The sequence below is a fragment of the Vicia villosa genome, linkage group LG5, assembly GCF_029867415.1.
Source record: "Vicia villosa cultivar HV-30 ecotype Madison, WI linkage group LG5, Vvil1.0, whole genome shotgun sequence".
NCBI classification, from domain to species: domain Eukaryota; kingdom Viridiplantae; phylum Streptophyta; class Magnoliopsida; order Fabales; family Fabaceae; genus Vicia; species Vicia villosa.
Window position 1 is genome coordinate 143,180,995 of NC_081184.1, and position 26,568 is coordinate 143,207,562.

General features: G+C 31.5%; 3 protein-coding genes and 2 non-coding genes across 5 annotated transcripts; 3 read left to right on the top strand and 2 right to left on the bottom strand.

Moving 5' to 3' along the window:
* Positions 1–4,029: 4,029 nt before the first annotated feature.
* On the top strand, positions 4,030–4,687 carry LOC131605645 (uncharacterized). The gene is made up of 2 exons (XM_058877978.1): positions 4,030–4,452; positions 4,511–4,687. Exons 1-2 carry the CDS (start codon positions 4,030–4,032, stop codon positions 4,685–4,687), a joined length of 600 nt encoding a protein of 199 aa, XP_058733961.1.
* Positions 4,688–6,020: 1,333 nt separating this feature from the next.
* TRNAQ-UUG (transfer RNA glutamine (anticodon UUG)) lies at positions 6,021–6,092 on the bottom strand. The gene has a single exon. It is a non-coding gene; the product is annotated as a tRNA-Gln (tRNA).
* A 5,788-nt stretch (positions 6,093–11,880) lies between these two features.
* Positions 11,881–11,964, top strand: TRNAM-CAU (transfer RNA methionine (anticodon CAU)). Its single transcript is given in 2 exon segments — positions 11,881–11,918; positions 11,929–11,964. It is a non-coding gene; the product is annotated as a tRNA-Met (tRNA).
* Positions 11,965–12,003: 39 nt separating this feature from the next.
* LOC131602890 (filament-like plant protein 3) lies at positions 12,004–15,592 on the bottom strand. The gene is made up of 5 exons (XM_058875110.1): positions 15,439–15,592; positions 14,718–14,893; positions 14,289–14,493; positions 12,730–14,039; positions 12,004–12,634 (listed from the first exon to the last, which is right to left on the bottom strand). Exons 2-5 carry the CDS (start codon positions 14,826–14,828, stop codon positions 12,341–12,343), a joined length of 1,920 nt encoding a protein of 639 aa, XP_058731093.1. The 5' UTR covers positions 14,829–14,893; positions 15,439–15,592; the 3' UTR covers positions 12,004–12,340.
* Positions 15,593–24,299: 8,707 nt separating this feature from the next.
* LOC131607630 (H/ACA ribonucleoprotein complex subunit 3-like protein) lies at positions 24,300–26,235 on the top strand. Its single transcript, XM_058879608.1, has 4 exons — positions 24,300–24,377; positions 24,480–24,560; positions 24,675–24,717; positions 25,903–26,235. Exons 2-4 carry the CDS (start codon positions 24,507–24,509, stop codon positions 25,998–26,000), a joined length of 195 nt encoding a protein of 64 aa, XP_058735591.1. The 5' UTR covers positions 24,300–24,377; positions 24,480–24,506; the 3' UTR covers positions 26,001–26,235.
* The last annotated feature ends 333 nt before the right edge of the window (positions 26,236–26,568 follow it).

A 26,568-nucleotide genomic window follows, 5' to 3' on the forward strand; every position in this document is an offset into this window, starting at 1 on the left:
TAGATTCGGCGATGCATCTCCGAAATTCTTCTTAGTTCATTATTCAGTGAGCAATCTAGATATGCCTTTTCTATTTAAAAATAATTTGTGGCCTGGCCTGAGCCTATATAGGCTAGCCTGTAGGCCCCTGTTATCGGCCTGGCCTATTTCCACCCCTAGATGGAACATCTATTATTGATATCTATAACTGCAAACAAAATTAGTGATGTTGCCTTTTAAGAAAACTTTCCATTCACAAAGTCATCATGTTTTTCAACCATGAGGGCGAGGCCACAAGTCTGCTAATGTTTTCTTTTTTTTGTGTGTGTTCTTCAAATTTCATTAAAAAACACATTTTATTATATGGTTTGTCCACTCTTTCATAACAATGTCCAAGCTTATTTGATGAATGAAAGTTGTTGGTTGCATTTGCAAGCTTAATAAAAAATTAAATAAAAAAATAAAGTGGCTAACCAATAAAACTCTACAAATTTATTTCATCTCATTATGCACATTACATAGGATTCCATACTAGAAAAAAAACAACAAACCAAACTCTCCCGAGGCTGTCAGGCTAGTGCTAAATAGATAGGTAATAGATATTGATAACAAGGATACCGTAGTGACACATATCCGCATTTCGCAGACAAAAACTCCCTCCTATGCAAAACCAATCCAAATTATGCCATTATAACTCGACCTACACTCTTTGTTTTTTCACCTCTTTTTCATTCTAGCGCAATCACATTAAGCCCGTTATCCGTACACATTCATAGTAAGGAAACCGGTTAGCGACTATGATCCTTTTCATTAGCACAGGGTTCTGGTTACAAAAGTGGCACACCCCTTTTTATAACCCATCGCAATTGTGGGGGATCGGACCGTAATCCGCCCTACCGAGTCCAATACCAGAGACCAATGGACCAACTAACAATGGGCGTTACTTTTTTTTTTAGAATCAACAACCGTTGGGCTAAATGACCGGGTGAGGGTCACCTAACTTAGAAGGTGTATTCCCTTTTTTTTCAATTTTATCGAACATTCATTCGTTATTTTTCAGGATCATTCACTTATATTCATCGGCCTCCAAACGTAGACGTGCTTAAGATGGTGCCGACTGCTAGTATAAACTACTTAAGAGGCTACTTCAAAACTTAGAACTCGAGGTCTCAGCATAATGGTTATTCAAATCGGACACACATACTTAGGGAATTTATGGTGTTAGGACGGTACCGATATTATCAAAACTTTCCTAAGTCTACTTAACATAGCTTAGACGGCAATGGTGAGATGGGCAAGTCTTCTTCTTCTTCTTGGATGGTTGGCATGATAGATAATCTAGACGTCTTGGTTTGAAAGTTTTGACGGCGAATATAAGATTGTGCTGTCGATACCCTTTTGGACTCTATAGCCCTCTTATTTGCAAGCTTAGCCTCCAATACTCTTTTGTTCTTCATTAAATTCTTCATTGCCGTATTCAAGAGTATAATTTCGTTACTTGTGTATCTTATATTTTCCCCCTTGTGTATCTTAGATGGCATTGGTGAGACGGACGAGTCTTCTTCTTGGATGGTAGACATGATGGATAATCTAGACGGCATAGTTTGAAAGTTTTGACGGCGAAGATAACATTGAGTTGTCCATACCCGTTTGGACTCTATAGCCCTCTTATTTGCAAGCTTAGCCTCCAACACTCTTTTGTTCTTGATTAAATTCTTCATTGCCGTATTAAAGAGTATAATGTCGTTACTTGTGTATCTTATATTTTCACCTTTGTGTATCTTAGATGGCATCGGTGAGACGGACGAGTCTTCTTCTTGTACGGTAGACATGATGGATAATCTAGACGGCTTGGTTTGAAAGTTTTGACGACGAAGATAACATTGAGTTGTCGATACACGTTTGGATTGTATAAACATTTTATTTGCAAGCTTAGCCTCCAACCCTCCTTTGTTCTTCATTGAGTTCTTCATTGCCGTTTTTAAGAGTATCATGTTGTTACTTGTGTAACTTATATTTTCACGCTTGATTTTGTAATCATGGTTTTTCTTTGGTTTTGATATTGGTGACAACGTTGCTTTGGATGGATTCATTTTACTGTATGCGAGTAGTAACTATCTGAATTAGGCTTTTTCTTGTGACTTTTTATATGAAAATGAGTCTAAAGAATGAATTATAATTTTGTGATTCTCCATTAAATAGGTAGATTAGTTAGATAAAAGCTGTTATTTTTTTTAAGGAAAAGTTTGTTAAAGAGATTTGAAATTAAGATTATAAATAATTGAAATATATTGACTTGACTTTTAAATTATGTAACCATCTTTTTTCACACCGTGTTTGTCGTTTTTACCTCACTGTTAATTTAAAATAAATTTCAAAAAAAATTTGGTTTATAAAATTGAATAAAAAATATTAAACGTATTTATTATTTAGTATTTTAGTAAGTCTACAAAAAAATTGGTTACACTCGTTTTATAGGAATAGTTTGTTACACTAATTTTATAGGAATAGTTTGTTACACTAATTTCAAATATTATTTAATTATTTAGTCTTTTAGTAACACTCCTTATTAAAACTTGTGATTGAATGTCTAATATTTAATCTACATAGAAGCCGGATTTTATAGGATTAGTTTGTTACACTTTTAAAATTAAGGTTATAATAATTTGTTTTTTTAAGGAAAATAATGAATTAATATCATATATTGCTCTAATTTGTTTCAGCTATTTTTTTAAAATAATTATATAAGATTTTTTCGTTGCAAATTTTTAAAAATAATGTGTATGGTGTTGTATATTTTTCTTCTTTAAAAATTACAAATATTTGTTAAAAAAATATTTTAAATAATTATTTAAAATATTTCAATATTTTTTATTATTATTTTGGATATTAAAATTTCTTAAATTTGTAAACATTTTTAAAATAGGTTTTCATTAAAAGTTATTTTGATTTACATATTTTTATAAATAAAGTAAGATTTTGAACATGTTTTAATCGTGAAAATTAATCTCTCAATTTATAAAAAATAAATTTCAAAATACTTTTAAAATTTTATAAAATTCTTTTATAAAATAATTTTAAAATAAAAAAGTTCATTTTTTTAAAGTTAAAAGGAACCGGCCTATACTTTTGTTATTTTTTTTAATGATTTTTAAATATAATATTCTTTTAAATACAATGTTAATCATCTCAAATTTTATGGATTTTCTTTTAATATATAAAAAAATAATGATTAGTTTAAATGAAAAATTCATTTTAGAATGTAAAATGAGTTATATCTATCATTAATTTATAAATTAAATAATAAATTGCAGATCTATTATAACAATTCCAAAATTAAAATTTGTTAAAATAAAAAATTAATAATTATTTTAGTTTTACAATTTATCCATCTTAGAAAATTTAAATAAAAAATAATGTATGTTGTTCTAATCCAGTCAAATACCCAAAGCTGAGGAATCATATTTATTGTTTCAGAAATGTTCATTCCAAGTTGTTCGAACCCAATATCGTCTATCATATATAACCCTTCTCCTACCTTGTAACACCCTAAATCTCGCATATAATTTATCAAAAAATTTAATCAAATAAATTGTCGTAAGAACAAAATCTATTGATACTCCTTGAGTTTTGATGATAACAAAGTACTGTTTTTTTAATAGGCAATTGATTATAAGAACTCGCACTAGGGGTGAAACCCTTACAATACAGAGAAGCTACACATGATTGAAACAATCTATTGGTACTTTATACCAATCGTAGAAACTATGAGGCGAAAGCGGATTAGAACTAGTTAACCAACTCCAAGAAAAATACAAAATATTGAAATACACCTTATCAAAACTATAAGAAACATTATCAAAGATTATTGCATTTCACATAATCCATATACACCAAGAAGTAGCGAACCAAATTGTGTTAATCTTCTTCCTTATAGTGGCGAGTGAAGTGGTGGATTATGATAGAAAAGAAGAAAGAGATTGTTTGCTTTTTAAAGTGGATTTCGAGAAGGCTTATGATAAAGTTAGTTGAAGTTATTGGCGGTATATGATGAAAAGGATGGGTTTTGGGGGAAGATGGATGGGATGGATTGAGTTATTGGTTTTTAATAGTAAGATGTCGGTTCTTGTTAATGGTAGTTCTACCAAAGAATTCGAAGTGTTCCGAGAGTTGAGACAAAGTGACCCCCTCTCACCTTTTCTTTATGTTTTAGAGGCGGAAGGTCTTTCGGGGTTAGTGAGGAAATCCGTTGAAGTTGGGGATTTAGCCATAAAAGGTTCTTGTTGGGTGGAAAATCTTCAATTTGCATATGATACTTTACTTGTGGGAGAAGGGACGTGGAAGCATGTTTGGGCGATTAAGGCGGTGATTCGGGCATTTGAAATTGTGTCGGGCCTTGGAATTAATTGTCATAAAAGTAAATTGATAGGTATTAATTCAAGGGGTCCGTTTTTGGAAGCCGCACCAGTTCTTGTAAAGTGGAGGAGAGAAAATTTTATTTCCTTGGTATTCCCATTGGTTTTGATCCTAGGAAGGATACGACTTGGAATCCTCTATTGGTGAAAATGAAGAATCGGTTGGGGGTTGTAAAAATCGCTTCCTCAATTTGGGAGGTAGGATTACTCTATTGAAGTCTATTATTTCTTCTTTGACCATATTCACTATGTCTTTTTTACAAAATGCCAAAGAAGGAGGTGAAAGAGTTTAATAGGATCCAACGCAATCGTTGGTTGATCTTTGAATCATCGCATCCACTTCAATCAGACTCTATGTTGAGTAACGATAAAAGGTATTTCACATCACCTTCAAATCATCATTTGTCTTCAGTTCGAGCAATGTGAATTATAGTTTCTCTTTGTTGTCTATTGAGGATGAACGATACTCGAGCTTGATAACTCTTCGATTTTTTGAATATTGTAGGAGACTATTCAGTTTGATTTTCAGATCGACAAGAAGTATGTGCTCGCAGATCTGAAATTATACATGATCATGTTTGAATGAATGACTTGGAGATACATCTTCGGATCCGCCTTATTTTTTAAAAATAAAAAATAAAGGTCGCTCCGGAGTTGCCTCTTCCAATAATCCTCTATTTTGTTTTTTATTTTAATAAACAAGAGGGGATCTGAAGATACATCTTTAGATCCATAAAAAAATTATGCAGAAACCAAAAACATAGTTATGCAGGACAGAATTTTAAAAACAAAAATTATCCACAAAATGTCACCCAATTTGTCAATAGTATCTTACTATTAAAACTATTATTTTGTCAATAATTTTTCATTAATTTTAAAATAGATTTGTAGACAAGTTTTGAATTAATTATTGTTAAAATAGTAGTGCATAATTCCACTATGAAATCTATATATTCTTGATTGAATTATAATTTTCTAACATTTGATAAGATTTTTGTGTATTTTATATTTTTCGTGAGAATTTAAGAGTTAAGTTATTGAACCCTATTAAACAATTTCACTTCATTCCCATATAGGTAATTTTTATCATAAATGCGCTTATAATTATAATTATACATTCAAACATTAAGAGAAAAAGCTCCTTCTACCACTTTCATTTTTATGGTCTAACTAATTTTACTACTATATAATTATATTACTTCAATCTATAATGAGACACTTTATCATTGAACTCAATATTTAACCTATTATTCAAGTGTGAATTGAGTTTAAAAAAAAGACATCAAAGATGAGAATAAAGAGTAACTAAATATATTGTAATTTTTTAATGTGTACTTTACAATACAACAGAGATTTCTTTAAATAAGAAACAAATAGGTCATTAATTAGTCAAAATTGAACACCCTTAACAATTTTTAGCCTCACTCAGTAATAAAAGCAATAGGAATATGGACATAAAAAGAAGTAAACATCCACTAAATATAATGAAATATCATAAATAAGGAAATAATTACCATAAGTGCTTAAGCCATCAATATATAATTTGCACTCCATAATGTTAATAAAGTTTACGCATTTTAACAAGAGAGAAAAAGAAAAAAGAAAAAAATATGATTTTGAAAAAGAAGATCCTACCGGGAGTCGAACCCAGGTCGCAGGATTCAAAGTCCTGAGTGCTAACCACTACACCATAGAACCCTTGATGATGATACTTACCAATTATAGTTATATATCACATAACAAAATTAGTTATCCTTTTTTTTTTCTTCCTGGAAAACATACATTTGCTCTAGATCCTCCTCCTCTAGAAATTAAGAAGTTATTAAATTTTGGATTTAACACTATATTCTAACCAAAAAACTTTAGTCCATATCTTGTTAGGATTTGAAATTGGAAAATGTATCGAGTCTAACAAAAGATTCAATTTATTTTAAATTCTTCATTACAATTAAGTCTATTGCTTTTAATCTGATAAAAAAGACCATGATTGAGCAGACTTTGTTCAAAAGTTAACTTCTAAATACTATAAAAAAATGGTAGATAAATACGCAACAAATATTAAAGAAAATTACAACAATTTCCTAAATCTTACCTGCGAATTTTTTTCATGAATGTTTCTGCATAATCTATAATATAAGAAAATAAGTGGCTCTGTTTTTTACAAAATTACCCGTCCTTACTTTTTGTACACCTATTAAAATTGTTGGTTTTTTGGTCTATTCACACAATTGTCCATTATATCTTAATATTTTATTCAACTATATTATAACTTATTTTCACCATTCTTTCTCTCTCTTCACCTTTTTAGTTTTCTACCCTAATCTCTCTATACTTCATTTACTCTTAAAAAAAAAATGATATTTATAATCCACAAAATTTTAATAAAAAATAATATAAGGGAAAAAATTATTATTGATCTAAATATTTTTGTATACAAAAATTTACTATTTATTCAGATATTTTTTTAAATGATACCTAAACATAAATAATATTTGTATCAGAAAAATCTATTATTGATCTAAATATTTTTATATAAGAAAAATATTATTTATGATTAAAAAAAAATTATTCAAAAATGGTATACAGGAAAAAATCTATTATTGATCTAAATATTTTTTATCAAAAAATTTACTATTCACTCAAATATTTTTATAAATGATATCTAAACAAAAATAATATTTGTATACGGAAAAAATTTATTATTGATTTAAATATTTTATATACAGAAAATGATATTTATGATCCAAAAAAATTTATTCAAAAATGGTATACGGGAAAAAAATCTATTATTGATCTAAATATTTTTATATACGAAAATTTACTATTGATATAGATATTTTTGTAAACATTACCTAAACATAAATAATATTTGTATACGGGAAAAATCTATAATTGATCTAAATATTTTTCTATATGAAAAATGGTGTTTATGATCCCAAAAATTTTAATTCAAAAATGATATGCGGGAAAAAATTTATTAATGATCTAAATATTTTTATATACGAACATTTACTATTGATCCAGATATATTTATAAACGATACCTAAACATAAATAATATTGTATACGGGAAAAAATCTATAATTGACCTAAATATTTTTCTATATGAAAAATAGTATTTATGATTCAAAAAAATTTAATTCAAAAATGGTATACGGGAAACAATCTATTAATGATCTAAATATTTTTATATACAAAAATTTACTATTGATCCAGATATATTTATAAATGATACCTAAACATAAATAATATTGTTTACGGGAAAAAATCTATAATTGACCTAAATATTTTTCTATATGAAAAATAGTATTTATCATCCAAAAAAATTTAATTCAAAAATGGTATACGTGAAAAAATCTATTAATGATCTAAATATTTTTATATACAAAAATTTACTATTGATCCAGATATATTTATAAACGATACCTAAACATAAATAATATTGTATACGGGAAAAAACTTATAATTGACCTAAATATTTTTCTATATGAAAAATAGTATTTATAATCCAAAAAAATTTAATTCAAAAATGGTATACGGGAAAAAATCTATTAATGATCTAAATATTTTTATATACAAAAATTTACTATTGATTCAGATATTTGATACCTAAACATAAATAATATTTGAATACGGGAAAAAATATATTCTTGTCTACGTATTTATATATAAGAAAGATGATATTTATGAGTCAAATATTTATGATCCAAGAATGATATAAGAGGAAAAAAAAATTTATTGATCTAAATATTTTGATATACGAAAAATTTATTATTAATCTAAATATTTTTTCATTTTAAATATTCTATTTAAAATAAATATATTATGTAAATAAATGCGCGTATCAGACCAGAACCCGTGCGTATGCACGGGTTTGTTACTAGTTTGCTCTAAAGATAATATAATATTTAAGAAAATTACAACAATTTCCTAAATCTTACCTGCGAATTTTTTTCATGAAATTTAGATTTTTGAAAGTTAATTTCTAAACACATCTTATATAAAGGAGCTTTTATGGAAGTTGACTTTCGAATATTACTTATAGAAAAAAATCGTAGTCGTAGGCATATCTTTGAAAAATATTAAATATTAGTAAAAGCATGTGAAACTTGTTTAGAAAAACTTTGAGAAACAGACATATTGAAAGGATATTTTTAAATATTGAATTTCAGAGGCATATTGGGTCTATTGATTAACCCCTAAATTTTATTTTTAAAAATGGTCATATGCTAAATTTTATTTTTAAAAATGGTCATATGGAAAGAAAAGAAAAAAGGTTTCATATACTAAATTTTGATGGGGATGGGGATTATTTCTCCCATCACAAGTACTCTATGGAAATTCGAGAAATGCCCCTTTAAATTCGGAAGTACATTTTCTGACGCATTTATTTATACTAAATCAATATGTAATTAACAACACCTTCATTTTTGTTATGATTTAGTTCAGATATATATTTTCAGAATAATCTCTTATGCATATTAATTCTAATTGAGTCACACTCCCATTTTATCATAGTTTAGTTTGAAAATATATCTCTATAATAAAATACGAATATGTACTTTTGTAATCACATTTGTTAGTAAATTTTGAATTTTTTTTTTAGAAATACAACAATGTAATAGACTAATTATTATAATTATACTATTATAATAATTTTTTTTTCAATTAAACCAAACATTGATCTAATAATATGAAATTGCCGAAAAATAGCCATCAAAATAATATGAAATTGTAAAAAAAAAAAATGAAATTGCCATATATAGTCAAAATAGCAATAAAAATAACAAATTAATAAAGGATAATACTATTCATAATCCTTAATACAAATATTATACTACTGTGTATGTCACACCCCTTGTTTCTTCGTTGCCTCCTATACTTTAATGTCGTCTGTGTCTCAGTAAAAATGACATCTACAGTGGCTCTCCCATAAGTGTCTTCCTGAAAGTATCTTATGTCTATGCTCGTTCAGGCAAGACCCATAATACGACGACATGCAGGTAACACATTAACAACATGATCTGTCCTGACCTGCTTCACCTCTAATATCTCCAGATGAGTTGGCATACATAACTTTCCCTCAACATATGGTGTCATGTAAGGATGTGACACTATGAAATACCACTTGACGCAGCCAAATGCACAACTCCGTCCACTAAGATCTATGAAACCTCGTGTTTTAGTCAGTACCAGATGATTAAGGAAATCATCATAAGTGGCATTCACATCTCTACGGATCATAGTAGGAGGAGCGGATACAAAGAGGCCTTTTAGAACAACCTGCATATACTTGAACTAGCGCATGACTCTCTCAGGAAGATGTGGATACATCATACGTGACCCACAAGCTAACCATCCATAGTATAACGCTATAACATCCAAGGGATGCATCTGACAATGAATGTCGTACAACCGAAAGCGTATATCATATGTTGTTGTGCGTTCAAGATACACTCTAAAGGGCTCGGTCGACTTTTTCCCTCAGATCGAGACAAATGCACAAGCATGTGACATATCCTCAATGTAATGATCAACATATAACCAGCAAGAGATGCGTGGGAAGTGCTAGAGAATCCATGTCTGAAAATGGTACATATGAATTATTAGTAATGACATAGCATAAGTGTTATGAAAATGGTACACAAACAGTAAAGGATGCATATATATTGTTGTCAACATGGTGCATCTAGCTGTCGTCTGTTTGGTTTTCCAAAGACAACCTTCATCTAACTTGGAGTACATGTATACAAAACAAGTGGGATCTCAATTGTACTCATGAGTCTGCTTCAAGTCAGTGAAGTATTCGAGATAAACCTCATCAACGTAATAGACTTTTTCCCATAAATGTGGACGTGCCAAATTAACACAAGAGGTATGACCTCAATATGCGTACTCTATTATGCATAACTTGTTCATCATCACTGACTGCCGACATGCACAGGTAGATATTTTAAATCTTAGAATGGTAAATATTTTATCTTTTGGACAAGTATGGTAGAAAAAGTGAATTTCTTAATCTTAATTTTAATCTTGATCCGAGTCTTTTATTTATAGGAGACATAAGTTGCATATTTGAGATATAATTTTGTCTAAATAAAAATTAATTTGATTGTTTTAAAAGTTAATTCTATCTTGACATTTCATTCTTGTTACCTTCTTGTGTCTTCACTCTGTTATCTTTTAAATGTGTAGTTTTTGCATTCAAAAGACTTAATAGTTTTTTAACTTTAAAATTGATGTATATTATTTACCAAGTTATTTGTTCTTTTCGAATTTATGTATCTCACTCAATTTTTTCATTTTTTAATCTTTAAATTTTGAAAATAACACACATCAAATATATTTACATTCACCAATTAAATTGTAAATTAATTTTGAATGTAACATTTCCTCACTCTTACTTAAAATCTTCAATATGACTGTTCATTGTTGCTGTAGAGTTTCTAGAAATAGATGGCTCCCTCTTTCCAACACGAGATCATTCATACGTGCAACCCGTTTTTTTGTGACAAGGGCAGCTCATCACACACGAGTGTGGGGTAGGAGGAGCTATTAGCATTATGACTTATGACTATGAGTATCACTTTGGCTTGAGTTTCTGATTTTAAAACATACTAGTTTTTACTTTCCACAAGTGACTAAGGCCAGTTTATTTTCGTTTTTTTTTTAAATAATTTTTACATATTTTTGTTTTAAATAAAAATTTATAATTTTTTAATAAAAATTTTGAATGAGAAATTAGTTTAAATAGTGCTTTTTAAAAAATTACTTAAACTTAAAACTATTTTAAATAGTGTTTTCATAAAATTACTTTTGAAATACATATTTTTTAAAATTATGATTTTGAATATGTTTTCATCTTCAATAAAATTTATGTTATAGAATGTCAAAATTAATTTTTTATTTTATTAAAAAAATAATTTTTTATTTTTAAAAAATATTTATTACAAAAATCATTTTTAAAAATAAATTTATTTAAATTTAAAACAAATAACCCAAAAAATGATCATTGAATATTTATCTGATTTGGTTTTAGTTTCTTCCAAGTATATAACTCTTTGTTTATAATTTTGTAATATTTATTTATATTTAAAATTATTTTTTAAATGTAGAATTTTAATTTTTTGTGTACTGTAATAAAAAGTTAAGTAAATATTATAAGATTAATTTTAATAAAAATTTTATTTTATTTAAAATGAAAAAAAACTATATTTATAAAGAAACCAAATTATGTTACATGCTTACATCATTAGCAATTGTGTAGGTTATTATGAACATATATTGGCCACGTTACACATGTTACTCCAAGAATCACGCACACATGGAGACTTGTGAGACTTTTTAGATGTTCAGCCTGGCCTGGGGCCATAACAACTAACAAGGCTTCAATTCAAACACACAAACACAAACCTCTTTTTTCTTTATAATACTTCAAATGTTTGTGTAATGGGTAAATATCATTGGGTTGAAAAATGAATATCAATGGGGTGGTGGCGCAGTTGGCTAGCGCGTAGGTCTCATAGCTAAGAGTTATCCTGAGGTCGAGAGTTCGAGCCTCTCTCACCCCAAAACTCCTTTTTTTCTTTCTGTTTTTAGTTCAAAACAGAACATCTTTGTATGAGTACAAATAATTTCCCCTCGAATCTAGGGTGATAATTGATACCTACCTACCTACTACTAGTTGTTAAATTATTGCAATTATATATTGCAAGAGCCACTACCAAACGGTAGATAACACGTTTTAAATTTTGGACTTTTTATGTTATATTTTTGCTTTGTAACCTTTTCAATATTCCTCAAACTTCAAACATTGCTATTTATGAAGATACATAACTTTGGATCCAATTCATACACTTTAAATCCAAAGCTCTGATAAGAATGAACAAAACCAAAATTTACAACTCAGCCTTATCATCTTTTCTCCACCTTCTTTTCACACAGTTTTCAACGAATCTTGCTCACACTTTTGCTTCTTGGTGTGAACTTACTGAAACCGTTACGGCTTTTCTCATGACTAATTGATGGATTTGATGAATCTCTTTTAGATAAACTCAAATCAGTGTGATTTGGTTTCAATTGTTCAACTCCATTTTGAGGACCTAGTGTAATAACTTCACTGTTGTCTGTATCAAGTAGAAAATCTTCCAAGGTTGCAAGCGAGTTTAGCTGCTTCCCAAGAGATGCAATGGTTTTTTGACACTCAAGAAACTTGCTAGTGGCCAATGCAAGTTCTTTATCCTGAAAATAGTAGATGATATGTTTTTAATATGGAAAAATAACTTGAATAACGCAATATGATTAATCAATGTAGTGAATGTAATTGGGGAACTTACCTGTTTTGACTTCAGATTGCGATTAACATTTTCCTTGTGCAAATTCTTGGCGTCTAGATGAACTTGAGCTTCATGCTTAATTCTCGAAAGCTCGTCCTCCAATTTCTTGCTCTTGATCGAATTATCAGCAGACAAAGCTCGCTCCTTCTGAATCTCTTCCTCCAACGAATGGACTTTTGAAGTCAGTTCTTCTACCTCAGTTTGAGCAAGTTTGAGTTTTGACTCAACTATCTCCTTCTTTGTTTTGGTTTCTTTGAGTTCCTCATATGCTTCTTGATTAGACTTGTTGGCTAGAGCTAATTGAGTTTGAAGCTCTTCTACCTTCAACTCTGCTGCTCTTATCCGACTCTCTGATGTCTCAAGCTGCATTTGGCACTCGGCTAAACTCATCTCTACCTCAAGTTTATCTGCCTCCATTTTCTCTAGCTTCTTTTCCAATTCAGCGTTCTTTTGTGTCATAGCTTCCATTTCGGCTTCTATTGCACCCTGACCAACAATAGATTGATCTGATCCTAGTCCTTCCTTAGCATAACGGCTTACACTTTCTGTATCAGGCAAGGCAGCAAGCCTTTCCATCTCGAGAAAATCATCCATGAGATTGATCCCAGTTGAAGTCGCGTTATGATTTTTTCCATTAGTCTTTTTATTCTTGATTTGATCAAGTTCATTAATCAAAGCAGATGAACACGAGTCAGAACAGCTCGGTTCATATTCATTCATCTCTCCGCCATCTGACACGCTATCTGTGAAGGACTCGATATAAACCGAAGATGCAGTCCAAGACCTGGTATCATTCACGTTAAATGTTTTACGAGTCATGGCTCTCAGTCTACGGCACTCAGCTTCAAGCTTAGCAACCTTCTTGATGCTCTCCAAATGCTGCTTACTAGCTGTTTCAGCAGCTTGGGTACTCAAATCTCTCTCTGCAATCCTGAACTCCAGTTCCTCAAGTCGAGATTGTAGCTCAAGCTGAAGACTCAAATTCTCCTTCTCCATAGCCTCGAGTCTCCTGTGAAGATCAGAACGAACAGATGCAGCAGCATCTGCTTTTGATGTTTGAAGTTGAGTCTCAAGTTCAGCAACTTTCCTCTCAAGTTCGAATCTTCTGGAGTCCAACTCATGAGAGTTATTCGCAACAGCTTCATGGATCTTTTGCTCTTGCACTTCTCTAGCTTGGCGAAGCTGCCTCATACATTCTTTGAGTGCCCCATCAAGGTGACTAACCCGGTCTTCAAGACCCGAGTTCTTATGCCTCACAGCATCAAGTTGTTGCTTTAAAGACGACACTTCATTTTCAGCCTTCTCCCAACCTAAATAAAATGAAAAGAACATATCATAAGAGTCATGGTTTCCCTGGGTAAGAAAAATGAACCTTAGACAAGCAAAAAGATGCACGTTTTACTAGACTATCCTAATACTGCATAACCAAAGGATCACGACGATTGTGCGGATAAGTTTAGCTTCAGTTTTCAATAGTCATGCTTCAAAAGCTGCAACAAATTCAGTACTAGAAGAACTGTTAAACAACACAAGTAATTACAGGTGCAAAGGATAGATACCTTCAACGGCTTCTTCAGCAACTTTAGAATGCTGCTTTACCAAATCTTCTTTGGCACCAATCTCTAGCAGAGCTGCGGCTAATTCGTTTGTAAGAGTCTTCACGTCAATAATGCCTTCTTTATATTTCTTCGGTGTACTAACTTCTTCATTTGGCGCAGCCTTCGATGTCACCTCTGGTGATAGAGTAGCTTGGCTCGGATATACCTTCACAATTACAAAACGGAAAAAAAAAAAAAAAAAATTCAGATTCATCCCATAGATGTGGCAAATACATTACAGAAAAACCCTGAAAATGCTCAGAAAAGAAACAAGACTGAAAAACTAGTACACCGAGCAATGACTATTGTTTTCATGTTTCCTAGACAATTACAAACCACCTTACAAACAATCTAACATAGCAATCAAAAATGAGGAAAACGATATATCACCTGTTCATCAGAAAATCTTTCTGAGAGGGATGATACTGATCCTGAACTCTCCGTTTCGCCTGGACTTTTCTCAGAGGACTTTCTCCGCCACAACCAACTCCTCCGGTCCATCTGCAACACAACCAAAAACCACCACCACCACCACCACCTACCTCACTTCCTCAAAATGATTCCACCTACAAAATCATCAAATCAAGACAGAAACTCATAACTACTTCAATCAAATCAAGTACCAAATCTCAATCGCCAAAACCAAAACAAAGAAGAACAACAACAAGAGAAAAACAGAAATCAATCAAATATAAATTAAAATAATCAGAAGGTGGTGTTAGTTATGAACTTTGCTTAGAATCCAATTCAATTCAATTCAACCAATTTTCATATCCATCTACCTCCATTTGACACAAGTAGTGAAGCTTCCCAAATAAGGATAGTGCCTTGAATAAAGATCACCGTCACTCTTTATTGTTATTAATATCACCATACGTCAAAATCAAAATTGAAAAACCAAAATCAAAATCTTCAATTGCTTTTACTTTACACACAAAATTGCAACAACTTAACACCTACCATAACCATATCAATACTAACAAATTCAGTAAAAAATTTCCAAAAAAAAAAAAATTAAAAAATTAAAAAATGAAGTGAAATCATAGAGAGAGAGTAACCTTGTTCTTGTTCAATTGAAAGTGACAGGAGTTAGAATATGATAAAATAGTACCTTACTTTTTCCGGTGTAAGAAAAATGCATTGCAGTTGCAGAGAACAAAAACGAAGATCGGAGAATGTTATGTCAGAGGAATTTTTCAGAGTTCAAAGAAACATCATCTGAACATTCATAATTTATATTAATTCATAATTCATAACAATAATAAATAATAATAATTAAAAAAAAAAGAAAAAGAAATAATGGGTGTGTGAGAAAGAAGAGAGAGATGAGGATAGCATGCGTAGGACCATGTGCGGAAAAAATTAAAAAAGACAACTAAAAAGTGCGATGTTAATAATAATATTAATCTATTTGTTTTTACTTTGCAGAGATTTGGTGGTGATAATTAACGTTGAGAGAGACCGTGGTTGTTGTTTTTCTTGTTTCTTTCTGTGTTTTTCAAATGGAGTGTGCGTTATTCCCGCCCATTGCTTCTGGATTTTTGTTACACGTATATTGTAATCAAATGTTTTTTATTCCTTTTTCTTTATTTATGTTGGTGCTTTGTCTTCTTCAACCAAATGAAATGGATTAGTATTTTGGATGTGTTCTTGAATTGGGTTTGATTTAATTTTTTTCTTTTTTTAGATAAAAGGACCATGGTTACTAAGTTTTGGTAAGAAGTTTAAGTATTGAAATGATTTCTTAATTTTGTTGTAATGATATTTTAGAGATTTGCTTTTAGTATTTAATGGACATATTCCATGCACCTCACTATATAAGTTATTTTAGAACCTTTCAAAAAAATATATCAATAGCACCAACAATCAAGATTTATTTTAATTAGTGAAATTAGCTACATAGATCAAATTTCTAGTAATGTTATATTCAATATCTATCTTATTCGTTAATTTCGATATTGTTTTAATAATTTTTTTTATAATTTTTTTTTGAAGTCTTTTTATGTATAGTGATTTGACTCATCTTCATATGATCTATTCTTCGTATAACAAAATTGTGTTCCTGTAAAAACACATTTGAAGACCCCTTAATAATGGCTACTATCGTAACTTCTGTCGTGCTCCTTTAAGAGGCATAACACTGTGTAACAGTCCAGGCGTTCCTTTGCATCCGTAACCTTCGCAGCCGACTATGGATAGTTGGTCACCGAGGCGATGATTGGACGCTCCTTCCGACTTGGTTAGTGCTCCGAATTGGGAAGATGCTCTGACCTACTCGGTCGTATATTACAACTCGGGTTCCTTGCCACAACCACTTATCTCAGCATCCGAGCTCCAATGTCGGCCTAAATATTTTGGTGTGTACAATAGGTGATACCACAACACTTTTTAATATTGTCATTTTTAATCTTATCTCGTCTAGTCTTTTCACTCATCCAACGCAACATACTTATCTCATTTTGATTCTTAATCGCTCAACATCACATGTCTTACACCAAATACATTAAATGTGTCTAGATTTGTTGATTTACTTATATTTAAGTCAACAAATTTTAAAAGGCTTTTACTTGTAAAAAATGCGCAAGGAAGTATGACACTTATTTTGTGACCGAGGGAGTAATATTTATTAGATTTTTTTTATAAAAAATTGTTATAAACTGAATGTAAAAAAAAGTTCGCCCCAGTTATAGTAGTACTTGCACAATGAAACTTGCATATAGTAAATGATAATCCTCAAAACACAACTAGCAAAAATATTTCATGCTGACTAGGAAATCATGAGTACTTGCATGTTATGGCTTTCATATAGTAAATGATATGCGTCTCGGTAGAATACATGGTATTGACTATGAAAGCATGAATACTTGCACGTTATGGCTTTCATTAAGATCAAGACAAAAAATTTATCTTTTTAATATGATTTTGTTCTTTAAACTGTAACAGACTACAACAAAGGTCCTACAAAATTTTATTAATGTCATTCTTTCAAGGAAAACCTCAGATAACCATTCCATATCTTCATTAATAGACGTTAGACAATCTTCCTTTTACTCTTGCAAACTTCAGCTTAGTTGATGTTGAAGCGAGGTGGAAAATAATTTTGTATCCCATAAACATCAGAGAAGCTCCCAAAAACCCTAGTGCTTTGAGTGTAGTTAACAAGTCCAGCTGCACAAAAACAAATATGTCAGAGAGAAGCACTTCATATAGAAAAACATCAATACTTTTCAGCCATAAGAGATAGAAATTGAACTTCTTGCACCAACAACTGAAAAACCAACAAGGGATCATTCATCATTCACACCAACTCTACTAGTCAGGCATATTATAGTATTGTTTATAATCATCACCACTAATTTATATGGACTAACAGCTATCACAAACAACAAAAGAAACTGGTTCAATAGGAACGTTGAATGGACATACCTTCAACCCGAAAAGTACATGAAGCAATAAAATTGCGGCAACGCCAAATTAGAATAAGGTGGCATATATGTCAGGTGGTGCTGAAGAAGGAAAGTTCTTGAAGTTCACCTCTAGGCACAATAGTTGTGAGTGATGTAAAAGATAATCGCAAAAGTGAATTAACATACAAAAATTTAGTCCAAATAAGAAGAAACAAGATAACTAAACCATGAGTTTATTCATGTAACTACAATAGTATAATAACACATAAGGAAAGTGCCAAGAAAATTATGCCTCCCTTGTCTTATCTGTTGCAAATTGTGATTATATTTCAAAAGTTTAAATAATTTTGATAAATATGAGAAAATAGTTTTTTAATTATTATTCATTTTATTTATGACGTGTAACCGATTGAATTGACTTAGTCAATCCTTGACTCATTTATCTCTCTCTCTCTCTCTCTCTCTCTCTCTCTCTCTCTCCCCCCATATATAACAACTCCCTTATTTTTATATCAGAAGAGAGAACATGACCAACTCTCTTTTTCCTTCTATCCTTTATTTCTTTGTGTTCTTTCCTGGTTTCATCTTCTGGTCAATATATTTCTTGTTGTTCTGATACCTCAGATTGATAATGAGAATCTGGGAAGAACCTGTTGAATCCTGGGGGATTTGTGCTTATGAGGCAGATAAATCCTTAAGGACAGTGTTCTTACACGCCTCAGGTTTATTTAACTTTTATTATTTTGTAGGTTTAATCATTGTTATTACGAGAAGAGAGGATTGGATTATGCAGGTGGCCAAATTATACAACAATCTTATCTTCCTATATATAAGCAAAGTATAACTATATGTTAACGCATACGATGCAAATAATTTATCATTTCTATATAACTTCCCCTGGACTTTATTTTTTCACTTTTTATTTTTCATTTTTTCCATTACATCCATTTCCTATTATAATGATCGCATCAATGTATACATGTGCCACTTTCTAAAGAGGACTATTGCAGGACTTACTGTAACACCCTTCTAAATCCCGCGGCAGTTAATAAAATAATCAGAGTAAAACATAAAAACAAGGGTGCCACAATTGAGAAAAAAATAAAATCAAATATAATTCATCTGTCATGCTTTATTAGGAACGATTCATCAAATAATAATCTCATGTTTATCACAGCGGAATAGTGTAACATCACCAAACAAACCAATGAGACATAATCCAAAAACCAATCAAATAGAGTATAATTATTAAACTCTAAAACTATCATTCTCAGTGTTACAAGACCAGAGCATGACCGACACAACCCAAAATAAATGGATAGACTCTACGAGCTATCCTCACTAAGCAATAAGCCGCTACTCCTCAATCTGAAAATTATCAACATGTAAGGGTGAGTCTCATTCACAATTAATAAATATTATGCATTCCTAAGCAACAAAATATCATAATATATCATTCACCCAATTTGCAATATATTTAGATTTTCAATTGTCATTCATCAACCACAACAAATACATCACCCAACATAACACTAAAATCCATTCAATCATGTTATGACAAAAATTCATATGAACCAATTGACACTATGCATGTGGTACCAATAAGCTGTGGAATTAATCCACCCGATCGATATAAACATCACAGGGATACAGCCCTACTGACACAAATTCTACACAATGGAAATTATGCCTACCATTGATCCAAACATCACCGGGATCCATCACCAAAATGATTTATGAATGAATGCACATATATGACATACTTACACATCACCGATCCGATGAAATACATCGCTTCACCATAACTCACCATCATCATCACCAACAAGTATGCACATGCTTCCGCAATCATTCAATCATTTACACATTTGACGCAATAAACATAACAATAACCACAATTCATCCATCACTACACCAATACATTGTCATACTTACAAATCATATATATATATATATATATATATATATATATATATATATATATATATATATATATATATATATATATATATATATGCACAATATTTCATTTTACCAAAGCAATTAAATCGGGTTCTAAAAAAATAAAGTCGGGCCACTGCCCATCTCACCAAATCATCATAGAAAACATTTATTTAGCTTTGCAACGCCCAAAAAAGCACTAAAAAAAGATACACAAATTAAAAGATACGTTATTTCAAAGTTCAAAATCTTTCTGTACCGCAGGGTCCGCTTAGCGACCCTCCAGCGCGCTAATGGAATCAATTTTCCAATAACCCTGCTTCAAGCGGTCAAAGACAGTAGTGAACTACGTTGGGATATCCGCTCAGCGGGCTAGGTCCATTTAGCGGGCTTAATTAATTTTTGAAAAACGAACAACATCCGCTTAGCGAGCCAGAGGCCGCTTAGCAGACATGCGATTATGTAGAAATTCACCTATGTGACAGAGTAGCAAAAACCAACATCCCTTGTCCAAAACTCAGTCTAAACATCAATTAGGCACGTATTATCATAATTTCAATCATCATTCAACCTCAATACCAAATAAAATCATACTTTCAATTATCCTAACCATAAACTCCCAAACCTAACAATCCTAAACCCTTGCATATCCAATTGAAGCAAACAATATCTTAATCAATCCTATCACCTATAAAACACATAAGGGATACTAATAGCAAGAGTCCTCACTTACCTTGATTCAAAGTTTCTTGACAGCCCTCTTCTTCTTCTTCTTCTTCTTCTTCTTCTTCTTCTCTGCTTTGTACGTGTTTTGCAAACCTCCTCTTCTGACTCTTTTGTTCCTCTATTTCCCAATTTCCTTTATTATTATTATGAAATAAAAATAGAAAATAACTTCAGTAGGGCCTCACACGTAGCACCCCCTCTTTACTAAACGCAACATCAATCCCACTTATATCTTTCACAATTTTCCTAATTAATCTGACTAATTAATTAACTCCAATAATTAATTTTAAATTCCAAATAATTAATAAATAGGAAATATGGGGTGTTACACTTACCCCAACCAAAAATCCAATGAATGGCGAAAGGGTCTCAATTAAAAAAGTATGAGAGATTCTATGGTGGTCGTTTTTTCAGGAGCCTTAAACAAGTGAGTTATATATGTTATTGGCCCATGTCTTAAGTAAGGATTGACGGGTAGTAGGGGAAGATGCGCTGCTTTCTGAGGTGCTTATGGAATATCTAGTTCTAAATGACCAAGTGGCCGCAAGAATGAGTTCTCCTGAAATCATAAATAGTAATTGTTCAGATTACCTTTCCTATTACAAATAGAGGGGAAACTAACAAAATTTAGTAGTGCATGATACCATGACAACATCACCAACAGTCAGCTCAATATCATATCTTCCCGAGAGACAATAAAATTTGTCCACCAAGCCAAGAAAATCCTAAAAGATAAAAGGGTTAAATATATTAAGTCCCCCTTCCATTATAGCGTGTTTTGATTTGGCCCCCCTGAAGTTTTTCTTTTTTTACTAAAAGCCCCTTATAAAACATAAATCCTGGATTTACCACACCCTTTCACCTTATTTGCTGACTGGACTTTGACTTAATTGATGATGTGGCAAAAGGGTATGGGATTCAAATTTTCATTAAGAAACAAAATTGGGCCTGTTTGGATTATCTAGTTAATATGATATAGTACCGTAACAACAACAATAACTACAGTGTATGCTTATCACTTCGTTCATTTGGGTAAGCTTCCGTAGGAACATCATCATCATCATTGTCCATTTCATCTCTAGTCCATAGTGCCTTTTCCTCGTCGCTACCCGACCAAACACTTTTTAACTCGTCACTGTCATCTGCATCAACGAGGTCTGCATGTTTCTTAGCTTCCTGTCTCGCTTTTCTAATATCTTTACGAAGACGACTATTTGAGTCCTTGTCTTCATCACTTTCATCCTCGCTTCATGTCCATAGAGTGGTATCTTCATCCATCTCCTTTGCCCAGGTTTTCTTGAAGTCTTCATCCCTTGGTCTTCTGCCACCAAAGAGATCATAGGGCTTCCTTGCACCACAAGCATACGATCTCAATGTTGCAAGTCAAACCCATTAGCTCAGAGGAACTCAGGCTAAATAACACATCAATATGTGGATGCATTTGAGTTCATTACAAAAATTAAATATATAGCAGGGTTTTGTATTGTATTAGATCAGGAACTTTATTCTCTCAAATTCAGTAATATATTTAACAAACGAGTGATTTCAATAATTACACTACTACAATCAGTTTTAGTTAAAAAATTTCAACTAAAAGTTAACCTTGAAAATTCAGCAGAGAGACACTCTTACAACAATTTTGCGGTACAACTGGACCTGAAACATAAAATGCTATTAACTTGAAAGAGCAACAAAAATGAAGCATTTCAACGTCATGTTAAATTATCAAAAAGCAACATTTGAACAAAAAATTCTCCAAACAGGCATTCATTACAGAACAGAAGTGATAATAATAATCTTAACCTTTGTGAGAGTGGAAACCAATGTGGTTTTGCAATCCTATTAAAAGATGAAAAAAGACTACTGTAAGAGAATGGTCTCCATCCCATTATAAGAAATAGGTGATCTTCCGTAAACCGTTTTTTCTTAACCTTCAATCTTTTGCTGCCTCTGAAGAGTATCCATTACAAAAAAATTAGAAACAAATCCTAGGAAATCCATGGTACACTATTTCGTGATCAAATTAAAATAGTTAGTGCCATCTTCCGTAAAACTTTGGCTTGAATCTAAGTTTGATAACTATGTGAAAATAGAGTTTATGAAATCTATTGGAATATGAAACTTTTATAACAATGAAAAAGAAAAACCAGAGAAATAAAAATTCAGTAAAAATGAAGAAAAAGAAAGGAATTGAAATTACTTTGAATGGTGGAAATGAACAGAGTGCAAAGGAGATGGCTGCAAAAACTAAATAGGGGCGGAATGGAGGTGCGGTGAGGAGGTTATGATTTGGAAAGGAAGATGAAAATGTGGCTGAGAGAGACAAAAAAACGCCACGAATGAATTTCATGGATTTTTTATTTATTAATTTTACAGTGATCAAGTACCCTTTTGCCACATCATCAATTTAGTCAAAGTCCAGTCAACAAATAGGATAAAAGGGTGTGGTAAATCCAGGATTTATGTTTTATAAGGGGCTTTTAGTAAAAAAAAAACTTCAGGGGGCCCAAATCAAAACACGCTATAATGGCAGGGGGGCTTAATATATTTAACCCAAGATAAAATTATGAATTTCAGCAAAAAAAAAAACTATATATGGATAGTATATGAGAATGAAATGATCTATACAGTCTTCGTCAAAACACACAAATGACAAAATTATAATCCCCAAACCCAATCAAGCTTAAAAGTAATTAGGGAATTTTGATTTATATTTAATTGTGCATAGCTCTAGCTTAATAGATAAACCCTTGTCACAGTTCCTTACTTTTATACAACCATACATAAATGACATTACTGATGTTGGTGACAATGGAATTGTGGTTTCCGTTGTATTACATATTTACTTGGATAAGGCGAAGAGTCATGACATTTGATTCAGACGCATTTAGATGTTCAAGTTCGTAACACTCTCAATTGTTTTTCAAGTTGTTTTATGATACTGTCTCTATAGTTAGGAATTCATTACGAGTAGACCACTTGGATAAAATGGATGACGATTCTTAATATAGGTTACCATATTGCTTATAGATATAGTGTCGTATTTGTTTCGCTTTTCATGAGTCTTAGCATAACATTTTCTCCTCTCGCCTTAGTTCCACCTATGTATATGAGCATACATAAAATGATTGTTATTGGTTTTGTCAACAATAGTCATTGTGTTTAGGTAAAGTTGAAACCTGATTGTCCATTGCTTCCCTTCACTGACAGTTGGAGACAAAATTATACTGATGATGCAAAAGCATGAGAATTAGCATATGTGGGTCGCTTTAGTCACTGGAAAGACGAAGTTAGGAAGTCATCATAGTTTGTTTTGTATTCTTATATGTATGACAATTATTATATGTATATATTAAGTCACATAGCTTTTTTACCGATTCAGTTATTCAAGAAAAAACTAGAAAACAACTTACTGATATAATACCGTAAATTTCAAGAAAGTTTTGGTAAATATCAGAAATTTCGAAAATTGTGGTATATTAACACAGAAATTTTAAATTTACTGTACCGGAAAATTTAAAATTTTTGTAACAACAAACTCTTACGGTAAATCTCAGTAATTTTTTGAAATTTTTGGTTCCGAAAGTTTTAAAATTTCGATAACAAACAAATTCTTACGGTAAATTTGAGTAAATTTTTGAAATTTTTGTTTTTTTTTTTTGAAATTTTTGGTATACATATGTGATTTTCGAAAATTTTGGTATTTTCATAAGAGTTTTTACGATAAAACACCAGAAAAGAAGGGTGTCAAATATAACTCAGGGGATGACAAGTTAAATGCTTAAAAAGAGGGTGGGTAAGAAAGTTTCAAGAAACCGGTGGGCCTGAAATATACCCACGGAAGGCCCATTACATAAAACAAAGCCCACAAACCCATCTAAACATTGAAATTCAAAGATCACAAAACCAAAACCCTAAACCCTTCTTTTCCACGCCTCCTCCATCTTAGGGTTTCTTTCTTCTGTTTTTCAACAAGGTTCGTTTCTCACGATAATAATTTCGTTGTCCCGAACTCTGTTTCTAGATCTTCTTTCTTCGCCACACTCTTTGCTAATTTCTTATTTAACTTTTTCTGCAGTAACAAGTTTTCAGTTTTCAGTGAATCATGTATCTTCAGTTTTACATCAACGATAACGGTGACAAAGTCTACACTACAAAGGTAAATTTTATCCAGTTGAATCTTCAATCAAACTCTATAATGTTTTTATCATCATATATTTATTGTTTGTTTCAGAAAAAGTGACACTTTATTTTATTTGATTCTCGTTTGCAGAAAGAGTCACCGGTTGGGTTAGCTACTCAATCTGCTCATCCTGGTAATTTGTTAAACTCAGTTTAGATTTATTGCTTTTATTTCGTATGATTATGATGCCTATCGGTTGCTGTTATACATGTGAGTAAATAAGTGATTATGAAGTGCTTTTCCTCCTATTGGTTCTTTATTTTTTAATTCAGTATTGTTCTGTAATTAGAGGCTTTCGTGATTCCGTGTACCGGTTGTTACAGTGATTGTGGTCGTTGCAATACTGGTATCATGAATTTGTTCTTTATCATAAAAATGACGAATATTGGGATTGATGTACCTTTGATACAGTTTTGGCGCAGCTGTTTTTGCAGCACCAGACAGATCCACTTCACTACTCAATATATAAGAGTCAAATATTTTTTTGTGACTTGGATTTTAAGACCACTTTCTGCTTTAATAAACTTTTGTTTGTTCTTGTAAAATTATAAGGAGGAGCACAATGAACTGTTTAACACAGTACACCGAGAGCCAGCTTAGAAAATTTTCTTAAGAAGTGTTTATGAAAAGTATCTTGTGGTGTTATTATATAGTGGTGCCATGGCCGCTATGGAGGATACTCATGGCGGTTTTGAGCTCGCCGTAATGGTTAATATTGACCATTTTTGTGGTTTTTCTGCCATAATATGATATAACGTAGCCACAAAGCTGCCGGTATGGCGGGATTTTGGCTCACCGCCATCTGCCATCAACAACAACAATGGCATCTTGCAATAATGACCACTTAATTGAAATTAGTTTATGCATTTCTCTTTGTAATTAGTTGCATTGCATCTCAATTCTTATGCACCTGTCTGGTTTAACTTGTCTTTACACTTCTATAATTTCATAAACTGGACCTTGTTTTTTTTTGCGTTAATCTCTTGCAAGGAAATTGTGAAACATTGTTAAATTGAATAAATAGCACTACAATGTTTTATCGGAAATCACGTTACGCTGAATCAAATGCATTATAATGTTCTGTTGTTAATCATCTCTACCACTAAATCAATGTAACTTTATATCGTTCTTAAAGTTTTACATATGATACTTTATATTATTAACTATGATGTCTGTTTTTGCACTCCCTTGATTCTGCATGTGTGAAACGATCATTGCCAATCTAATTTCACATTTTTATGTTGAAAAATTTTGTCCAATATTATTTAGAATTCACACTCCAATAAGTGATTTTTCTTTTATTTTCCTGAAACTGCAGCCCGGTTTTCTCCTGATGACAAATTTTCAAGGCAGAGAATTCTTTTGAAGAAGCGATTTGGACTGTTACCAACCCAGCATCCAGCTCGCAAATACTGATCAATATTCAAGCTTTAGCTATTACAATGATGCATTCAGCTTTAGCTATTACAATGATGCATTCAGTGCTTATCAGTGTTGTGATCTACAGCTAGTGTGTGAAGTAGTTTAGTCATTTATGATTCTGTTTTGAATCAATTTAGTTAAAATCTTGCCCAAATGTTAAGACTGAAGCTAAGTGGCAAATGTTGAAGTACTGTGGAATGAATGATTTAATATTGATGTTTGCAATCTATATGCTTTTCCCCTATTTTTATTTCAGTGTTCTATTTTATTTTTCATGTTTTATGTTTTACTTATACCTTTTCTTTGGATTTTATCTCTAGCATAGTCAACATCACAGGAGACTATAAAATCAAAATGTTACCACAAATGATGATTAGTAATGCCAACAAGATATCTAAAAATACATTTAGTAACACGAAGATGTGATCCTTATGGAGAGGTCTGAAATCTGACACAAACCCACAGAAAAAACCAAAATACAATGTCTGGCCTACTAGCTATATATTGATTGTAGTAATGATCCAATTTTTATCTCTAAGATTCCATTTATCATTCATATGCA

Coding starts and splice junctions, on each gene's coding strand:
- LOC131605645 (XM_058877978.1), top strand. CDS start 4,030: ATGAAAAGGATGGGTTTTGGGGGAAGATGGATGGGATGGATTGAGTTA. Junction 4,453..4,510: donor TGGAAGCCGCACCAGTTCTT/GTAAAGTGGAGG, acceptor TTTTGATCCTAG/GAAGGATACGACTTGGAATC.
- LOC131602890 (XM_058875110.1), bottom strand. CDS start 14,828: ATGGACCGGAGGAGTTGGTTGTGGCGGAGAAAGTCCTCTGAGAAAAGT. Junction 14,494..14,717: donor AAAGATTTTCTGATGAACAG/GTGATATATCGT, acceptor GTAATTGTGAAG/GTATATCCGAGCCAAGCTAC. Junction 12,635..12,729: donor GCAATCTGAAGTCAAAACAG/GTAAGTTCCCCA, acceptor TACTATTTTCAG/GATAAAGAACTTGCATTGGC.
- LOC131607630 (XM_058879608.1), top strand. CDS start 24,507: ATGTATCTTCAGTTTTACATCAACGATAACGGTGACAAAGTCTACACT. Junction 24,561..24,674: donor ACAAAGTCTACACTACAAAG/GTAAATTTTATC, acceptor TCTCGTTTGCAG/AAAGAGTCACCGGTTGGGTT. Junction 24,718..25,902: donor TACTCAATCTGCTCATCCTG/GTAATTTGTTAA, acceptor CTGAAACTGCAG/CCCGGTTTTCTCCTGATGAC.